The sequence below is a fragment of the Panulirus ornatus genome, chromosome 44, assembly GCF_036320965.1.
Source record: "Panulirus ornatus isolate Po-2019 chromosome 44, ASM3632096v1, whole genome shotgun sequence".
Lineage (NCBI taxonomy): Eukaryota > Metazoa > Arthropoda > Malacostraca > Decapoda > Palinuridae > Panulirus > Panulirus ornatus.
This window is the reverse complement of record NC_092267.1, coordinates 6286726-6307538: the sequence shown is the minus strand read 5'-3', so window position 1 is coordinate 6307538 and position 20813 is coordinate 6286726. Positions and strand designations below refer to the sequence as shown.

Genomic DNA, 20813 nt, shown 5'->3' with positions numbered 1-20813 from the left:
TAAGGAGGGACAAGCAGGCTAGCAATTTTGAAGAAATCATTGTAGATAAAGGAAAAGAATAAAACTTTTACTGAAGTTCACAGAGGCAAAATGTTTAAAGAGCAACTAAATGGGCGATGGACCTTGGGTGAAAGATATTCGAGCGTAATTAGCATGCTTGTGAGGAGTGGAATGATAAATACCAGTGTTTTCACTGTGGTGGACACTAATGCATCAGCATTATCAAGGAGGGAGGAGGATGAAGTCTTAGGAAGTACAGAAATAATATTGGAACAATTACAATAGTTTGACTCGTACAAGGTCTATGGTTCTCATGAAGTCTACCCTACATGCTCAAGGAATATGCAGATACACTTGCTTGCCAACTTGAAAAACTGGTCAGTAGGCTACTTGAGGAATGGGTGGTTCCAAAGATGTTGAAGGGGACAAATGTTGGGCCTGAATCTTATAAAGTTTAGAAAATCTTGACTAAAGGTTGGTCTTGATAACAAGCTTGAATGTGAAAGACTGGAAAAGGTAATTAAAGCAAAAGAAAGATGACTTGCAAAGATGAAGCTTTAACAGATTCAATGCTATTTTAGGGAAAGGAATTCATGCATAACAACCAACCTTCTAGACCCATAAAAAAAAGTGAACTCCAACCAAGTTCAACGATAGTGATAGGTAGAATGTGATCCTGGCCAGAAAGCTTCCAACACTGTACTGAATCTGAATTGATAAAGACAAACAAGCAGGAATAATAGACGGGCTCCTTCACTAGATAGAAAATTACCTTGGTGGAAGGGATCAAAAGATACAATTAAGTGGCACATCTTTGGAGTGGGCTGGGATCACAAGTGGCATGTTATAGGGCCGTCTTGGACCTGCTACTGTTCTTTGCGTACCATATGTAAAAGATTAGCCTGATGGACTGGAATCTTGCCTAAACATGTTTGCATATGATATTACAAGTCACAAGAGAAACAAGCAAAGATGGCAAGTGAATAAGCCTGCACGATGACGTGTATAAACTTGCAACTTAGACATGGATGATAAGATAAAATTCAAGTATGTGCAAGACAGGATGGGACAGGGTGAAAGGTTTCAGTGCAATTATTACCTAATTGAAAATAACAAGTCTGCGTGTAAAAGAGAGTTAAGGACCATTGTAGTCTCAGAGGTACTAATAAGAATTGTGAAAGGGGCAAAACATTTGATAGCAAATGTAATTATCACATTCAGGTATGTATATGGTTAAAGACTAGTTCGGTAAATTATTCACAAGATATATGTCATACCTAAAGTACATTATGCCTTTAATATCTGGTGACTGCATCAAGAAGCACAAATATCTGATAAAGAAAAAGAGAGATGATCAAACTACAATATGAAGCTCAGGACTGCAAACCTGTATGTCAAGGAGGTATGGACAGAGAAGGGGGATTTTGGTAATTGCATTCAGGTTTCTAAATTAACTTTATACTGACAATGAACAAATCACACATGCAACTTCAAGGCAATAACAGAAAGATTGGCAAAAAGTTTACAAAGGATGTTATGTGGAGCTGGTTTACTATTAGGATGGTTGAAATAAAATATCAAAGGTGACTAAATGCCAGCAGTATACAAAGGTTTAAAAGGCTACTCAATGACATAGGAAGTTCAGGAGACAGACTCAATGAATATAGAACTCCCGCCCATCCTGTGCAAATAGGTTTTGTTTGCCAGACATTAACTTTTGTCTACAGACAGTCCCTTTTCATATATTTAACCCATTTTACCTTTTAATAATGTTAAGCAGTTCTTAAAGCTATATCTCAGAGGGCCATTAATGAATACTTGTGTAATTATCATGCATACTAACCTTTTTATAAGGTACTGATTATACCACTTACAGAACAACCTAATCATGGTGTAATAGTGCCCAATAACCTATGCATGTCCACAAAATCAGATTATATCTCGCATCAGTATTAAGGACAAACCTGCTTCCAGGTTTAACTTGCATGGGTAAAACTGGGTCATTTCAGTACTAAAACACCCGAAATAGTTACCACAGCAGCCTCGATGATGGCATTCTGGTCTACCCTGACTAGAGTGCGATTGAGTTCCACGAAGTCAAGCCCATTTACTGTTGCAGCAAGGATGTCTCCAGCAATGTGAATGCCACCATGGAGGACCTTTTTACCAGAAATCACCTGGTGCTGGCTGCCATACTTCAATATGAGGTCCGATACAGAAACATTGTTGATTTTATCCACTTCCAGATCACCTGCAAAACCAAAAGTTGTATCCATAGCAATTCAGTCATTGTGCATTCATATTACAAAATTCTTATAGTACAGAATTTGATTAATTTCTGGAAATTCTATAAAATGCCATACAGTAGATGAAGTACACAGAACACTATATATAAATTTCTATGTTAAACAAGTTGCTTACCCTCCACTCTGATTGCTTCAAATATATAAGATGCAGATAATGTTTGGATTCCATCCAGTGTGACCCTGGTAGAAAACAGGTGATCCAGATCTTGGCCATCCACTAGTCCAGACACCTGGAACGATGCGAATCTTAAAGATAAGTAAACTTGTAAAGGTGTAATCTCAATCATAATTTAAGGGTGAATTCTCATAATCCAAAAAAAAAAAAAAAAAAAAACTTTGCAGCCATTCTACTTTGTTTCACCGTCTGCATAGCATGGCAGACACTACAGGTTTGTTTTGTCCATTGTTGTCATCCCCAGGAGTCACATTTTAACCTTCAATGTAGCTGATAACTTACGTAAATTTCCTTTTAATTCCCGAATACTATTTCCTACATTAGCAAAGTGGAGCCAGAAAAATATTTAGAAAGGCTGCATCCAGTTACACCTGCTCTCTTGTTGTCATGTGTTACGAACCGAAGCCACAGCTCCCTATCCATAACCAGGCCATACAGACCTTCCACGGTTTACCCTAGATGCTGGGGTTCAGTCAACCAACTGCACAACATTGTTCCAAATCACACTGTCCCAAGCATGCTTTTCACCCTCTAGCATGTCCAAGCCCCAGTCACTCAAAATCTTTTTACTCCATCCTCTGATCTTCAGTTTAGCTTCCCCCCATCCGAGAGGTAGCACCAGGAAACAAAGATGGGCCCATCCACATACATAAATACACATACATGTACATATACATACACAGACATATACACTCGTACATTTTCATACTTGTTTGCCTTCATCCATTCCTAGCACTACACCACATTTGTTCACACTCAGTCTCTAAAGAACTGAATAGCATATGACAAACAACTTTCTTAAATTTGCTTGATCTGCAGCTTTACGTATCAATCAAATTCAGTCTTTGGCCATTAAATTTTACAGAGTTTTCCAGGACCTAAAGAACCAGGTTTGAGTTTAATTCCACTAATAAAATTTTTTAGCCAGGAATTTGACCTTATTTCTAAAGATAACTAACTTGGACATGGAACTTTATATTTTTGACATTATTTCCAAACAACTTTTCGAACCAGTCGTATTTCACTTGGTAACTATAATGCATTCTTAGCAAAAACTTTCTTGGATCATTCTTCAAATGCACTCAACCATTTAATTTAGCATATAGTCAGACTGCTTGAGCAATAACACTTAGTGTATTGAGAGTACAATTATTTAAACATTTCAGTTTACCAATCAAGTGATTTAATTTTGCAATAATGGTAATCTCCATGTGAAAAAAGTAATTTCATAAAGCAATACAAATAATTTTCATAACTGCTGTATTTTACTAATTACAATCTAAGCAAATCTTTTATAGTTTTTTCATAAGAAAACAATGTGGCACAGACATAACATGCCCCAACTGAAGGCCATCTTGTATGAAAGAAATAAAGTACAAGGAAAAGTAAATAGAAGTTGAATAGGGCTCTACAAGTGTTTGTAGACCTGACTTTTAAAGGTACAAATTTTCTGTCGTGAAGAAGGCAAGACAAAGGAGGAAGAGCTGTTTGCAAGATGTAGGTATTTTAACACTTACCAAGCGACCAGTCTCTACACATAAACTATGGGAAGCAATGGCCTCCTGTGTAGCTTTTATCCAAGTATTTGGAGCAGGAACACATGCAGACTGTTCATGAGAATTGAAACCAAAATAATTCCTGTATCTCTAGGAGAGTGAGAATAGCAACAAAGAGATGGCTTTGAAAAGAGTCAGAGCCAGACTAGTTAATAACACTGAAGGCTTTTAATTCTTCCTCTGGTTAATAAACAGGTGGAGGAAGAGCCACTAGAGATGTGTATATGAAACCCTTGTAGATGTGATAACTGCTCACAAGAAAAACAATTAGGGTGCCTATACAACATTCCTAGCTTTTGGGAAGCAGAATTTGCCATGTTGATTATGTGGGATTTCTAGGAATGAGTGGAATATGTGGTTATTCTCTACATCTTTTCGTTACTCTAGGGTTGAATGGTGGAAGAAATTGCATTAGAAGCACCATTGAATTAACTAGGTTGCTGCTTCTCATCTCTAAGATGCTGCAAAGGTTCAAAATAAGTAAATGTATTTTCAGTACGAGAAAGGGAATGAGCATGAGTAGTACATAGGAAGGGGTGAAGTACTGAAAGTGTAAATTAGGTTTGAAATAGATGAAATATTTATCATAGAACCTAGATCATTTTTAAAACCATATATAGGAACTTGGGTGGTTATTGCTCCTACACACCAGAGTTGTTTCTGCAGATTTTTCAAGTGCCATCTTTATACTAACCCTTCCACCTTACCTTTGTCATTCCCACAAAATATAGAAATATGAAGCTTAGTAATCATGAAATCTCACCAAAAGATCACCAAATATGGAGATGGGGGCTGTGTAAACAAGGTTGTCTGCTATGATATCATCTCTGGTCACAACTACCAAGTCACGTACCGTCACGCCACCCACCGACACTAGAAAAAGTAAATTAATTTGGACGATGTAAATTTACAAAATACCACAACCAATATTCAAAAAGTGCTAAAAGTAAAGTTACACCACTTATGGATTTGCTCTCATAAGATACACCACTCCTATATGGGTGAAGATACTTTAAGTGTTTTGGCAACCAAATGCTACATGAAAAAAGGAATGACCATTTAGAGACTTTAGTACTTTATATGACTTCAAATAATCTAACAAAACAGTAAAAAGAACGATTTAAAAAAAAGCCAGCAAAGCCAAAAAAATCTAACCTAACACTGATGTGGGAAATACATATTAAGGAAGGGCAATTAAATTTGTTTTACTAAAGCAGCTGAGGGCATAAGTGTGCAAACTATTTATATAATATTGAGATTGGAACATTTTACCCAAACAGTGAGCGAGTGGTAGAAACTCAGGCTTTGTCTATGGATGACTACATTTTTTCATACTTGGTTGCAGTTTCCTGTATTTGCGCGGCAGTGCCAGGAAAAGAAAGGCTACATTCACTCATCCATTCTCTACCTGTCATGTGCAAAGCACCAAAACCACAGCCTGCACATCTTGCCATGGTTTCCCCATGCTGTTTCACATGCCCAGGTTCAGTCCAATAAAACCATGTCAACTGGCTACATTATGTATTTCAAGGTGTGGAAAATTTGACAACAGGTCTGAAAAACAATTATCAATAAGATATCTAGGTTAAGTAGTCTGAATAGATGGTCTATTACAAATACAAAAGATGTAGGTTACTAGTTAAAATGAAACCGATTAAACAGCTTTTTATCAATCATGCAAAGATGTAAAAAATAAAACTTTGCAGAGATACCTTAAATAAATTGCTGAAGTGGACTTAGGGTAGAGGCTCACTATGATGGGTAACAAAAAATTGGTAAGAGTATAAAGGATAAGTGGCAACTGGTACAGTACCAGATGATATTAACAGGATATGTGGTATACATGCTGTAAATATAGCTTTTCACCAAAATATCATAAGAATATACAGCAGAGGTGGCGAGAAGACAGAGCAAGACAAGTGCGACATGCTGTTGTCAAGAGAAAATATAACAAACATGTATAATGTCATCTGAGAGTATCTAGGCTTACCAGCATTAAGGTGATCGGCTGTGAATGCATTGACAAATGTCTTTCTGCCTCTAACAATAGAGGAACCATCAGAAGTCAGGACAGCTTGGTTTCTTATTTCAGACACATCTACACCATTTACCAGCACCCCTTTGCTGCCTCTACCAGAAAGGGTTGAATTTATCTTGAGATTCCTCACAGTTAGACCTTTTGTGAAACTTAAGTCACATTTTATTACCTGCAACACAGATGTACTGTCAAGTCAAATGGTTCACTTAGGTTATATTCTTATACAAAAAATGCAAATGTCATATGGATCAGAAGAGAGCAACATACCACATCTTCATTCTGAAGAACAGCCAAACGGTACAGCTCATCAATATTCACATTGTTGATGGTATCCACTTTAAGAACACCAATGTATATATCATTAAGGAACTGTACCTTAGCTGTTGAAGAAAAAATATACCATAATTGATACAGGAAGCTTGAAAAAATATACATCATTGAAATGCTGTCCATACAGAATACTTCAGGCAGTTAAAAGGACTAATTATAATTATACCCCCAAAGATTGGCAAGAAATGTACTGCCCTCATAACTAAAATGTCATAGAAGGAGTAGAAGTAGAAGCAAGGGGCTGGAAAGATAGACGGAAACCCTCCCTTCCACACATTTCAGCTTCTAAAAGTGGTAACAATACAAAAACAAATGCTTGGACTGAGGCGTATGAATGGGCATGGATGTAACCAGGATGAAACCTATGAAGAGAGGAAGGGTCTGGGAAGAGGAACCTGGATGTTCTAGCTCAGAGGGAAACTAACCTCAAGGGGAAGGATGGTTAGGTTATGTTCAAGCGTTAAATATGAGGGTGAGGGCAAAGAAGAGTATGGCACTTCAGTTGAAGGAGAAGCTGTGGATATGGGCTAGTGAGATCCAGAGTGATGTTGGTAAGAATGATAGTGCACCTGGTACAAATTAGACTTCCACAGTGATGTGTGTAAGGAGCACCTAATTGAAAGAGCAAATTATAGAGGAGTGTGTTTGGGAGCACCAATCTATAAGTACCAATGAGATTATGCTATGATGCTACCTCCTATCACAATCTGTTTGATGTATAATGCTACAATGTTTTTTTTACAGCTACTCCTTTGGCAAGGCTGTATACCATGTTCATTTGGCATTTTCAACCAAGAGTAATCTTTTTAATATTTTTGTAGTCATTCCATGTACACATCTAATTTTTCCACATCAGTCTGTCTGTCTTTAATATTTGTTTGTCATTTTCTGCATTATCTGGGTATCACCAGGAACAAAGGTCCCATTCACGAGCATCCATTCTCTAGCCATCATGTCTAATGCACCAAAACCACAGCCTTCCTATCCACAACTGACCCCATAGACTTTTGTTTATGGGGTCTTTTAGCTCTACAGACTTTTCTCAAGGTTTTCTCTTGGACCTATGGGTGCTGAAATGATCAGTGTGTGTGTGTGTGTGTGTGTGTGTGTGTGTGTGTGTAGAAGCACAGAGTGCATTTTGAAGTATGTGGAGAGTTCACTATTAGTAAGGGCAAAGATGGATGTTTGGTGATTCAGTAGTCCCAATGGTATGAATTAGAGTTGAGGGCCCTAGACAGAAAGGAACTGAAGACAGGTGTACTGAAAAAAGATGAAGGACAAAATGCAGCACAAGGAGGTTTGATTGTGTGAGGAATGGTAGTGCAAGAGAGGTACAGGGGCACCGAGTGTCAGCACAAGCCCTAGAGCAAACAATTTTACTGGGTCCCCTTCCCTTTTTTTTTCTCCTGTGTATAAGAAGTAACTAAAAAAGATAATTAACAAGAACAGTAATGAGCTCATAAAGCAAAATCACAGCAACAGCCATTTTCATCTCAATTATGCAGTTGGAATAGTTACTATGCAGCCAATGACCAGGGAGGTATATTACCAGTCGTACCCAACTCGGTACTGGGAGGATTAGTGATGGCTGCCTAGTGAGCCAGCACAACAGTGGTTGTCAAGTTAAACTCCTCTGACCCAGGTAGCTGTCTTTTCTTTCAGCCTCACCCGCAAGTGGACTACTTGCATTCTGTCCACAAACAATCTGTAGCACACAACAAAACTCTTACATCTCATTCTTCATATCCAGATTTTCACGCAGTGAGCACTATGCATTAGCCCTCCCTTCTGGCAAAATCAAAGGAACAATTGATAGAAGTAACATGTAAGAACATTTAAGCAGGAGCATTAGGTAGAAACAGTAAGGACATTAGGCAAGAGCATTAGATACAAGTACTCAGTGCAAGCATTAGGTAGGAGCCTCTGCAAGAACTTCTCGAATCACCACAACCAGCTCTTTGGGCAGATTTTTCCAATCTTCTCATTTCATCAAGGGTGGGTTCATTTCTGATCAAGGGGACATACACTTGTGAAGCGTTTGCACTACATGACAGTTTACACCAAACATTATCAAGCATACAGCAAGAAACATGCCTCTTAACATCTGAACACAATGTGGATCTTCATGCAAAAGTTGTTCTATACAAATAATGACAATCCTTCAAACCCTATATCAACAACCAAGGTATGATATTTATCCTTGGTATCAAAGGACAGTTGCCACTTCTAAGATTCAAATATCACTTGTCTTACAAAATGTACATACTGATGTTGAAATTCTTACCTGTAATACTCTGATCAGATGATTTCAAGACCAGAGAATTTAAGAAATGTTTAACATCAACCTTATTTCCAGCCTTAACCGCGGTAATATCAGCACTAGCTTTTACATTTCCCTCGATTATTAAGTTGTCGACAATTACATCAGAGTCAATTGTCACATCACCCTCATCCTTCCAGATTGCTCCATTCTGAAGCTGACAAAGATAAAAGTCGGATTATTTTTTTTTTTACAAATGATATAAGGTAATCAAATTCACATTCTACATCACCAGTCCAAGGAAAAGAAGTTTTATCTGGGTGACTGGTGTCGGTTGTACTTCATGCAGCAGCAAAGAGAAGAAAGTTCCCATGTAATGCTTTGTTATGGGAATATGCAAATAGTTAACTGATCAGTTATCCAATTAGATAAGAGCATACCACAAGCATGGTTACGATTATCTATCCCTAACAAAAGAGTGTTGAATGTCGTGTTTAGCTTGTAATACCTCTGCTATATTGCAGCCATCCAGTACGTTTGAGTCAGATGAAAGTCCATCAAGAAGATTAAGATCCTCAGTAAATGTCACCTTTCCACCCACGTGTCCAGCTTCATCCACCAACATAATTGTGTCCATGTTAACTCCATCAATCAGTGGAGCATACAAATCCTCTGGAAGATTAACAATAAAAGATATGCTGTAAATATAAAAAATATTCTTAATACATGAAAAATAACATCATGTGGATACAGGTAATAGAGAAACTGGGTGCCTTTCGTGGGAGTTGTGTAGTTAGGCTACAAGTGTTCACTGGGAAAGTGCAGCACCAACTTAATCTTCAGCTAGTGTTGCATTATCAAAAGGTAGAAATAGTCTAGTAAGTGTCATAGAACTAGATGGGTAGGTAGTAGCTGGAGACCAACCATGGACGTAAATTACTGGTACTACCTGCTTGGGTATTGGGAAGGTTACTCACAGCTGCACAACAAGCCAAAACTTCAATAGTTGTCTAGTTTTACTGCTCTAACACAGGCAGCTGTATCTTTCTGCCTCACCCACATCTGGACTTCTAGCATTCGGTCCACAAACATACAATCTACTTGTCACACAACATTTGACAACACAGACAATTCAGTCTTCATAACTAGATTTAACTGCAGTAAGTGCTATGCACTATCCCTATCTTTTGGCAAAATGGTAGGGGTAATTGATAGTAGCTAAAATGAACCATAGGAAGGAGCATTAGGTGTAAGTAGTTGGGTGGAAAATAATGGAAGAACATTCATTAGGTATACACATTAGGTGTATTTGGTAAGAACAGCAGGTAGGAACCTCTGAAAACATTGCGCTAGCTAGAGTTGCCCTCAGCCAGTAGCCTGTTAAGGACAAGACACTACACAGATAAGAAGTGGCTCTGGAATTCACCAGTCAGAGACTTTATCCATGGCCACCCCCTTGAGGAGTTCCCAAAAGGCACAGGCCATCAGATTTATTGAGAAAAATGTAGATGAATATAGTTAAAGCATGTTTATTTCAAAACTCCGTTTCTTTTATTTTTCTACATTTCCTTAGGCATAGGTTCCTCTCTGGTCATTCCACCACAGTAGTAGTTGTCGCAACTTCTCACACCGATTCCACCAACAATGGTGTTCCTCAGGATTGTGTCATCACCCAAAAACTCTCTCCCATCTATAAATGATCTTTCCTCTACTTTCAAACAATATTCAATTTTATGCTGATGATTCCACTTGCATACTTCAACTTGATTTCCCTACCTTCGGTCTACTAATACTTATCTTCTTTCTCATACTTAACATATATCCTTTCAATTAACACCTTTGCAGCAACTGTGCTAAATCTAAATCTTTTCCTGTCTCTACCTAAGTCATTCTTTTCATTTATTCCATTTCAAAATGCCATAATTCAACCTGTAATAATATAAACATGTCAATCATAAGCATTTCCACAACTATAACCTGGAAACCCCACAATCATTGCAAAGTCTGCTTTCCATAGGATAGTGGTATGTTATGGGTGCTGCAATTATCATCGAGTTGGTTTGATAACTATGGGGCTTTTATATGCCACAGTATGGAGTACTAATCACAAACTGGGGTGGTTTTATATCCATGGATATTAACAAGAGCGGAATCAGTGGAGTCAGTTTTCCTGGCATTACCTGTCTTCAACCATTCCCTTCTGTATGCCTTCATCAGGTATTTTGACCAAACAATAAGGTTAACTTTTGAATCTAATAATTTGTGCATAAATCTTACTTCATACCTTTATGAATACACTATGATGATATATGCTCAATTACATTTTTTCCAACTCTTTAGTTAGGTTGCTTGCGATGGAATTATACTTCAACTGGGAATTTAAATCTGCAAAATACCAAAGCCACAGTCATGGTGTGAAGCACCATCCTAATTAGCTTAGCAATAATGGAAGCAGTTAATGTGATAGTCCAGTATTGCAGTAAAGACTAGAATTTATTTCCAAAACTTACGCTAGCACAGACTTTGATGAGGGTCAAGAAAATACACCAAATACAGTACATTCTGCAATGAACAATGATAACATGCAGCAGAGATATTATTCCCTTGGTAAAAGCAGCAAGTGCCTACCCAAGTAGGTCATATTTCATGCATGCTATTGCATGGTAAGGTCAGGCCACAGAATTATTTTAAAAATTAAAAGATCACTGATGCACAGACTACGATTTATATTACACATACTTGCAATGATGTCACCAGTGAAGGTGTATATGCTGTCGATGACCTGTTCACCTGACCGCCTTAGAATTCTTGCAGCAAGTGTGCTTACATCAATATCATTTATTTCTGTGGGATTGAAGTTCCCTCCAATGTACAGAGGTTCTGTGAAAATCTTGTGACCAAAGATTTTTCCACTGTAGTCTTTTTGAACCACCTGTTGGGAAACAAATTGTTTATAGTTACACTGTACATTCAGTCATGTTAGATTATTGTATATATTTAGAATTCAGATGCTTACATTGTTGAGATGCTCAATCCAATCTTCTCCATTGACTGTCGAGAGTGACAGCTCCTTAACAAAGTGGACGTCATTCTCGATAGTAACTCTTGATGTTACATGTTGCGGCGATTGTGATGTCTTCTTCAGAGCTCGAGCTACCATGTTTGAAACGTCAACTCCATCCACTAAACCACTCACTGTTAACTTGTTTACTGTACATGTAAAGAAATCCGCTAGCTACAATGCATATTTACCATTGCACAACTTCAAAAATTCATGTGAATAGACAACATTTAAGAAACACACATACAGACCTGGACAGGATATTTCAGTGGGGTAAACAAAATCTTAAAAGTTTCATGCCTCCAAGACCCAATTTCTACCAATCTTTATCAAAAACTCAACTCTTGTCTCTTGATGGTTCTGCAATTCCACCTCTTGCTTAAGTGAAAATAATTGATATTGCTGTAACATCTACTCTTTCTTGGAAACCTCACAGCACAGGAATAGCCAATTCTGTCTCTAAGAAACTGGGTATTCTGTTTAGATGATGAAACTTCCCTTCTGAGCAGTTGCTCCATTTATACAAGCAATTGATTCAACCTCGTATGGAGTACTGCTCTCACAATTGGGATGGACCTAGCTCTGTATGCACACTTAGAATCGAAAGCAATCTGACAAACTGTCACACACCAACTTTTGAACTTGACCCTCTTGCCCTTTGCTGCAATGTTGGTTCACTTTCCCTCTTCTATTGGTATTCTTTGGTTTCTCCTCCCAAAAGGTTGGCCATTTGTGAGCCCTCACCACTGGCCAGACTATGCAATACTCAGCAAGTTGCTGCATCACATGATTATTGTGTGGCCATCAGACTCATGGATGGGCAGTTTTGATCGCTGCTCCTTTCCCTACATGTTGAAGCTTTGGAAGTATCTCCACATTTTTCCCACTAACAATGACCTGGCACACTGCAAAAGACAGGGCTTCCACTTACTGCAAAATTCATAAAAACTTTCCCTTGTCTTTTCTTTTTCCATTTCATTATACTCTCTATTTCAATTAAGGCCTGGCTTTGATGTGGACTTTAATCTGACTGGATACTAAAAAAATTACACATTCATATTCTATTATACTTGATAGCCGATTTCCGTGTCGGAGAGTTAGTGCCAGGAAACAAAGAATGGCCCATCCACTCATACACACACATACATAACACATATACATACATACATACACAAGTACATAAACTTGTTTGCCTTTAGTCCATTTCTGGTGCCACCCCACCTCACAGGAAACAGCATCATCACCCCTTGCCTCAGCGAGGTAGCGCAAAAAAAAAAAAAAAAAAAAAAAAAAAAAAAGCCACATTTGTTCACACTGTCTCTAGCTGTCATGTGTAATGCATAGAAACTACAGCTCCCTATACACATCCAGGCCCCACAGACCTTTCCACGGTATGCCCCAGACATTTCACATGCCCTGGTTCAAATCAACCCCAGTATACCACATAGGTCCAATTCACTATTCCATGCGCACCTCTCACTCTCCTGTATGTTCAGGCCTGATCACTCAATCTTTTCACTATCCTTCCACCTCCAGTTTGGTCTCCTGCTTCTCCTTCCCTCCATCTCTGACATATGTCCTCTTTGTCAACCTTTGTTCACTCATTCTCTCCATGTGTATACATTTCATCACACCCTCTTCTGCTCTCTCAACCACGCTTTTTCCATTACCACACATCTCTCTTACCCTTTCATTACTTATTCAATCAAACCACCTCACACCACACATTGTCAAACATTTAATTTCCAACACATCCACCTTACTTTATTCAACCCTATTTACAGCCTATACCATGCAACCATATAATGTTAGAACTACTATTCCTTCAAACATACCAATTTTTGCTCCGATAAAATTTTTAATTGCTCCCAGAACCTTCATCCTCTCCACACACTGTGACTCACCTATGCTTCCATGGTTTCATTCACTGCCATGCCCTGCTTCCTAGCTACTGAATGCCATTTCCCAATCTATGTTACCACAAATTTTGGAGGATTGTCTAGTTTCCATGATCATCTATTTTCTGTCTCACCTCTGCTCTTTTACTGTAGTCTTTCATCACATTCAAATTTGAGCAATACATGATCAATTCCTCCAATAGGTGTACAAGTTACCAATATCCATGCTACTGCAAAAATAACATCTAGTAATGATGGTGTATTAGTCCCTCTCATCCATTCCCCAGTCTAACACTATATAACCAATCAGTATTTTACTAAAATACCATCTTTAAAAAGTGTTGGACACACTGCTTCATGTCCCATCCTAATTGTTCCTTCACTGCTATCACTGTGTATGAGTTTCATTTCATTGCAATTCTTTGGAGGATTATATACTAGTAACACCACAGTGCTGCTCTTTCCTACAGTTGCTATGTATTGTCTGAATCATGTACCCATCTGGGTATAACAGGCGAGATCTTATCGCTGGTATACATTGTTTCCAAGACACCAATAAAATCAGGTGAAATTTCCATTGCAAGATGCCTGAATTCCAGTTCTTTACCATTATCACATTGTATGTGCAGATATGGTATTCAAGGATGCATGTTTTGGAAAGAGTTCTACAGATGCGTTGTCCTGTCTCAATCTTGTATATATACCACATCTCTGCTCCTATGTGTGTATGTACAAACCCCAAGCCTTAGACAGGTGGGCGTACCAAGGACAAATCCATCTTACTCCATCTCATTCCTCGATTTTCAGGAAGTTTGATGCAAAATACTTTCTTCAAATTCCTCACACTAACTGGCTGTTCTGGATATCTGTCTGTGGATATCAGGATCTTGCTAGTATACAGTTTAATAGCAACAGTGAAGCATCCTCTACAAGACATTAACCCAGATATTCAACTACAGTTTAAATGTCAATCAAAATCTAGTATGGGCTACCTTAAAATTTCAAGAATCGATTCAACATACCATGAACATCTCCAGTAAACCTGAGACCCACACCTCCTGTAATAGTGGCATCCTGATCCACTAACACAAGATTATCAACTGCAGCCTCCACATCCAAGCCATTCAGAGAATCCACAGTCAGGTCAGAATTTATCAGATCCAAAGATGTCATAACCGTCTTTTTTTCAAATGTCAAATACCCTAAAATGGGGAGAAAAATATATTTAATTCTTACACTAGCCTCAAAGATCAAAGAATTACATGGCATTATATCACTATATGCATACAATTATAATCAACAAGCAGTCTTCAACACTGGATCTTACCTGTATGAGGGATATTCTTATCAAGTCGCATGAGGTCAGTGGCAACATCAAGACCATTCAATCTGCCCTTTAGGTCTAAATTTCCAATAACATTCACTTTACCACCAAAATCCTGAAAGTATTCACCATCCATATCACAAACTCTGATGCTTGTGATTCGAATTCAATAACAGCTGTGCACACATTTGCATTTAGATCCATATGGGAGAAGTTGAACAAGGACACATCTTTTGATGTTTTCTTGTACAATACAGATTTCCTGAACAAACATTTCAAATGGGCATCCTAGTCTGAGGGGCAAGTCAGTACTGGATCTCTTGTTTACTCAGTTTAGAAATTGAAAATTATGTTATCAAAGGAATAACAGGTACTTGCAATGCCTATTGTCCCACCAAAAGTTAAAATATGCTAAAAAGGTACATCATGGTATTTGTCTTCACCTATGTTATTTTGAACTTTATTATTCAACAACCTCGACTTAGTCCTTCCAAAATACATTCATCCTAGGTAATGTGCAAATTCATCCATGTGCCCCCAAATCTCATTTGTTCATTACCTCCAGGGGTACTCCTGGTGAAAGTATAAACCTTAGATTCTAACGTGTATTGTTCACAAGTTACTGTGGTAATACTAAAAGAAACAGAAACTGGTGATAATGTCCTGCATACACTTTTGTAATTGTCCAAATCATAATGCTCATGTTTGAGGACGAGTTTAGGGGAAAATATTGAAAATGAAGAGGAAACCATAATAAGCTACAAAAGAAAAATTTCATAGTTGAACATATTCCTTAGGAACAAAATTAGAAAAATTCCATTGCCAGAGTAAGTAGCAGTATATGGCAGCATGTACTATTAAGAAGCAATGTAAGCTTGCTTGTGGATAGGCAGCTGGGAATTTAGTGCATTATGCATAACAGCTAGAGAATGGAAGAGTGAATAACTAAGAGCTTGCACTTTTTAATGGACAAGCTTTTCACTTCCTCTAAAATTTGCATATGCTTTTCCTTGCATTAACCTCTTTATATTTCAATTAAGGACCAACCCTGATGTGGACTTACGTATATGAATGAAGCCTCCAGTTTAAAAAAAAATATATTTCCGTTGGCAACTTTTTATATTAACAAGATTGATCCATGAACAGATGAAAAGCCACATTTACTTGCATCCAATCTATAGCCATCATGTATAATGCATAGAAACCATCTCCCATCTACAAACAAACCCTAATGATCCTAATATGGATTCCCCCCACCTCTTATACCCCAATTCAGCCCACTGACATGTTGCTCCCTGTATATTATACCATTCCAATTCTTTACCCTTTACTCACTTCAGACCCTCTTAATACATTTAGGCCCCAGTAGCTCTGAACTCTCACTTTATACTTCCATCTTTTCAGTGTCCCATCCCGTTTGGAAATTCCATATCTCATGCATATCCTTTCCTCATAATCTCCATATATCCTAACTATTTCAGCACACTCTTGTTTGCTCTCATTTATACTCCGCTCTTTACAACCATAACACTTACATTATCGTTCCTTACAAGATCAATCCTCATCATAGTGTTCTCATGCCCTTCAATTCCAACAAATCCACCTTCCATTCTCAAGTTCACAAGGTCTAAGACACTAATCCATCATTATTAGGACTACTACAGTTTTAAACATACCTATCACTGCACGGAAGGGAATCCCTGGTTAGAAATGTATGACAAAAACCAAGAATCTTTTCCCTTGATACAGTCTTTGAATGTCATGCCAAACTTTTAAGCATTTAATAAGCAAGATAGGTAAAGCTAATGAATTACTCACGATCTGTCCAGTGATGGTCTGGTAGCCATCCAGAGTAACTATATTCTCCTGCAGTGATGAAACATCCACATTGTCAACTAGGAAACCCTCTCCCATTTTAAGGTCTCCTTGCACAAACACTTGACCCTAACAATGAAGAGTATAATGTTACAAAATATAGCCCGAAATATAGATAAACTATCAAATAAAGTGTTAAGTTTTGAAAGTTAATGTCCAAGTATCAGCTTTATTTCTACTCAACCATCAATACTTTTATAAGACATTAAAATTTTGTTCATGGGAGATATCTACAAAACACAAATTCCTTATACATTTCCAAGCATCTGACTTACAGGAAAAATAAATTAAAATAACATCTCATAACACGTGTGTCCATAACCTGAAGCACTAGTTCACATGGAATGAAGGAATCTCAATTTATTGTTACCCCTTTTTCAATAAGGCAGTAAATATTTCCATTTCTCATGTTAATTTCATAGCAAATCTGTTTTATTTCATAACTCACCTGAAATATGTAGTTACCAAAAACACTCGCCTGGCCAGTCTTATGAAGGTATTCACTCAATGGATAGCCATTCAATGTCTCTCCCACCACTGGGCCTCTGCAAATAAAAATTCTATTATAGAGTTCATGCATAATATTTTTTTTTTTTTTTATTATACTTTGTCGCTGTCTCCCACATTTGCGAGGTAGTGCAAGGAAACAGACGAAAGAAATGGCCCAACCCCCCCCATACACATGTATATACATACGTCCACACACGCAAATATACATACCTACACAGCTTTCCATGGTTTACCCCAGACGCTTCACATGCCTTGATTCAATCCACTGACAGCACGTCAACCCCGGTATACCACATCGCTCCAATTCACTCTATTCCTTGCCCTCCTTTCACCCTCCTGCATGTTCAGGCCCCGATCACACAAAATCTTTTTCACTCCATCCTTCCACCTCCAATTTGGTCTCCCTCTTCTCCTTGTTCCCTTCACCTCCGACACATACATCCTCTTGGTCAATCTTTGCTCACTCATCCTCTCCATGTGCCCAAACCACTTCAAAACACCCTCTTCTGCTCTCTCAACCACGCTCTTTTTATTTCCACACATCTCTCTTACCCTTACGTTACTCACTCGATCAAACCACCTCACACCACACATTGTCCTCAAACATCTCATTTCCAGCACATCCATCCTCCTGCGCACAACTCTATCCATAGCCCACGCCTCGCAACCATACAACATTGTTGGAACCACTATTCCTTCAAACATACCCATTTTTGCTTTCCAAGATAATATTCCGACAAAAAACTTATCCATCCTCTCAAGATGAACTCCAATAGTAAGTATCAAACATGGACACAACAAGGCACATAAACCTATCCACTTTAACTGACAGCATACATAAATTCAAGAGATTGTATGATAGTGTTCAAGAAATGGAAAACAAAATACTCGAGTACAGACTTTATTTACTGTTATTATACTCACTCAAATACAGCACTCTGCAACTGGACAGGGATGATAATGTCTTGATAAGCCGATCTTCGCCAGTAGCGGTCACCCAATCCCTCCAACACCAGGTTGTTTACGTTTACTGCCGTTACATCGCCAGATATCTTGGGGTTGCAAAGTAAATTTCTTTTTTTTTTCACAAAATTATACTAAATTTATGTTTTAGAAATAAACAAAACCTGGGCAAACTGGTACATGACATCTAGCAAAACAAACAAGCTGGAAATCTCCAACAAGAAACTTTAATTAGAAGGCAAAGCAGCCAGCACATACAAATGAACAATGCAACACTTGTATGTACATACAAAACTGGCAGTTCAAGTAAGGAAAAACAATTATGAAATTAAGTAGTAGGGTGGTAATAACAAAAGCAAAAATGAATTATTTATATTTCATAATACTTGATTGCCATTTCCCGCATCAGTGAGGTAGCACCAGGAAGCAGATGAACAGCTCATCCACTTATGTACACAAACATAAATGCCCATACATGCACATAAGCATATATGTGTCTATGTTCATACATAGACACATATATACACATCAACATATTCATGCTTGCCTTCATCCATTCCTAGCAAAACACCCTGCCCCACAGGAAACAGCATCACTACCTCCTGCTTCAGCAAGGTAGCGCCAGAAAAATGGACAAAAAAAGCCACATTTGTTCACACTCAGTCTCTAGCTGTCTTGTGTAATGCACCAAAACCACAGCTCCCTATTCACATCTAGGCCCACAGACCTTTCCATGGTTTACCCCAGACATGTCAGAAGCCCTGGTTCATCTACTGACAGCACGTCAACCCTGGTATATTCATATTCTAAAGCATTTATTATTTTGGTTAATATACCTCGCAAACGCGGGAGACAGTGACCAAGCAAAATAATAATATAATACATACAATTCTAAAACAAGCCATTATTTCTTTTCTAGTAGACTGAAATAACTACCTCAAACAATTTGAGAAGACCTCCAAAGAAATGAATATCATACTCACATGTAGTGGGCTTGTGAAATTAATTTCTTCTGCAATAATAATTTCTTCCACTTCTGCAAGCGTTACATGAAGGTTGGATGGATCTATACCATTAACAGTACCTCCCTCCTCCATCACTACACCCTCTGCACTGCCCACACTTACTGACTCTCTAAACTTTATGCGACCTGAAATATACAAAGTTCATTTTTCAATAACTGGCACGTCAGTGTATATAATTTTCAGCCACTTAAAAACCCTGAACTCTTGTAGAGGTACATAGTGCATCTTAAACACAACAATCTGAACAATGGTGATACTCAGCATTTGACTTTGGTGTCAAGGAAAAATGAAATGACATGAAAGAAGTGGTGAGGGAGATTCAGCTTGAAAGAAAGCCTGCTTACAGAAATAACGAGAAACTGAATCAAGAGCAACATAGGGCAAGTATATGAAACAAGGGGTGAAAGAGGAGTGGAGGGCATTTAGGGAAGCACTGCTTACCTGTGCAGGTCACATGTTTGGTATGCAAAATGTGGGATGTGGATATATGAAAATTGGGATGGAGTGAAGATTCAAGTGAAAGAAGCATATGGATATCATCTGCAGGAAAGGTGTGCAAGACCAGGAAGTGTAAAACTGCAAGCAACAAGATGTTAAGAGAAAGGTTAATGTGCCGAATAAAGGAGCAAAAGAAGTCATGAAAACAAAGAAATTTTTGAAATGAGTATCATAGTGATGAAAGCAAGAGAATAAATGGAAGCAACAGTAAAATGAGCAAATGGAGATACAGATAAGCAAACAAAGTGAAAAAACGTTGGTACGTATATGCTGGACTGCTGAATGTTTGATGATAGGGTAGCAGCAGTGGCATCACGTTTGAGACAAGGGGCATGTGGGTTAAAAGAGTCCTGGTGAATTGTATTTTGAAAAGAGAAAGTAATGGAAATCCTGCACAAGTAGTAGACAGAGTTTCTCTAGCAAGGGGATGACAGTGATGCTTACTACTTTGTCAAAATATTCAAAGTTTGTGGGACCCAGAGTGAGGTGCCTCAGGAAGGGTAAAATGCATGCACAGTTTCCTCATAGAGAAAAATGTGAACAAAAGTGAGTGCTCAATTACAAAGGTACAAGTCTGTTTGGTATACCTGGTAATGCAAGTTGGAGTGGAGGCCATGCACAAAACATCAGATTGGGAAGAAAGTGTGGCTTCATGATGTGCCAAGGCATTTGCCTAGATTGTCATATATCCGAGTAGATAGCATTTGGCACTTTAGGTTAAGAGGCAATGTGCTATGAATATATGGGGTAAACTAATGTTACACAACCGAATGAGGAGGATTTTACCTGGCAAGTTAAGACATGTGTTCAAGTGGAGAGGGAGGAGGTGGAATGCTTCCAAGAAAAAGTGGGTCTGCATTAAACATGAGCTTTCTCTATACGTGAATACTCAACTCATGAACAGGGAGCTTCAGGAAGGAATAGGCTAAGAGATATAGGTAGATAGATAGATGGAGGTGGTGAGGGAACATCTTTGGGTAGAGGGAAGGACTAC

At 38.2% G+C, this 20813-nt stretch overlaps 1 protein-coding gene across 1 annotated transcript in view; it reads right to left on the bottom strand.

Annotated features, from left to right (window-relative positions):
• LOC139762795 (uncharacterized) overlaps nucleotides 1-20813 on the bottom strand; it is a 78470-nt gene that overhangs the window by 12874 nt on the left and 44783 nt on the right. Inside the window, exons 26-40 of the mRNA XM_071687951.1 lie at nucleotides 19280-19446; nucleotides 18258-18385; nucleotides 17272-17368; nucleotides 16767-16892; nucleotides 14952-15063; nucleotides 14647-14826; nucleotides 11682-11875; nucleotides 11405-11597; nucleotides 9174-9337; nucleotides 8690-8882; nucleotides 6343-6455; nucleotides 6028-6244; nucleotides 4801-4910; nucleotides 2422-2536; nucleotides 2034-2251 (exon numbers count right to left, since the gene is read on the bottom strand). Of these exons, the coding sequence (XP_071544052.1) occupies nucleotides 2034-2251; nucleotides 2422-2536; nucleotides 4801-4910; nucleotides 6028-6244; nucleotides 6343-6455; nucleotides 8690-8882; nucleotides 9174-9337; nucleotides 11405-11597; nucleotides 11682-11875; nucleotides 14647-14826; nucleotides 14952-15063; nucleotides 16767-16892; nucleotides 17272-17368; nucleotides 18258-18385; nucleotides 19280-19446 (2327 nt within the window). The remainder of the gene's footprint in view (nucleotides 1-2033; nucleotides 2252-2421; nucleotides 2537-4800; nucleotides 4911-6027; nucleotides 6245-6342; nucleotides 6456-8689; nucleotides 8883-9173; nucleotides 9338-11404; nucleotides 11598-11681; nucleotides 11876-14646; nucleotides 14827-14951; nucleotides 15064-16766; nucleotides 16893-17271; nucleotides 17369-18257; nucleotides 18386-19279; nucleotides 19447-20813) is intronic.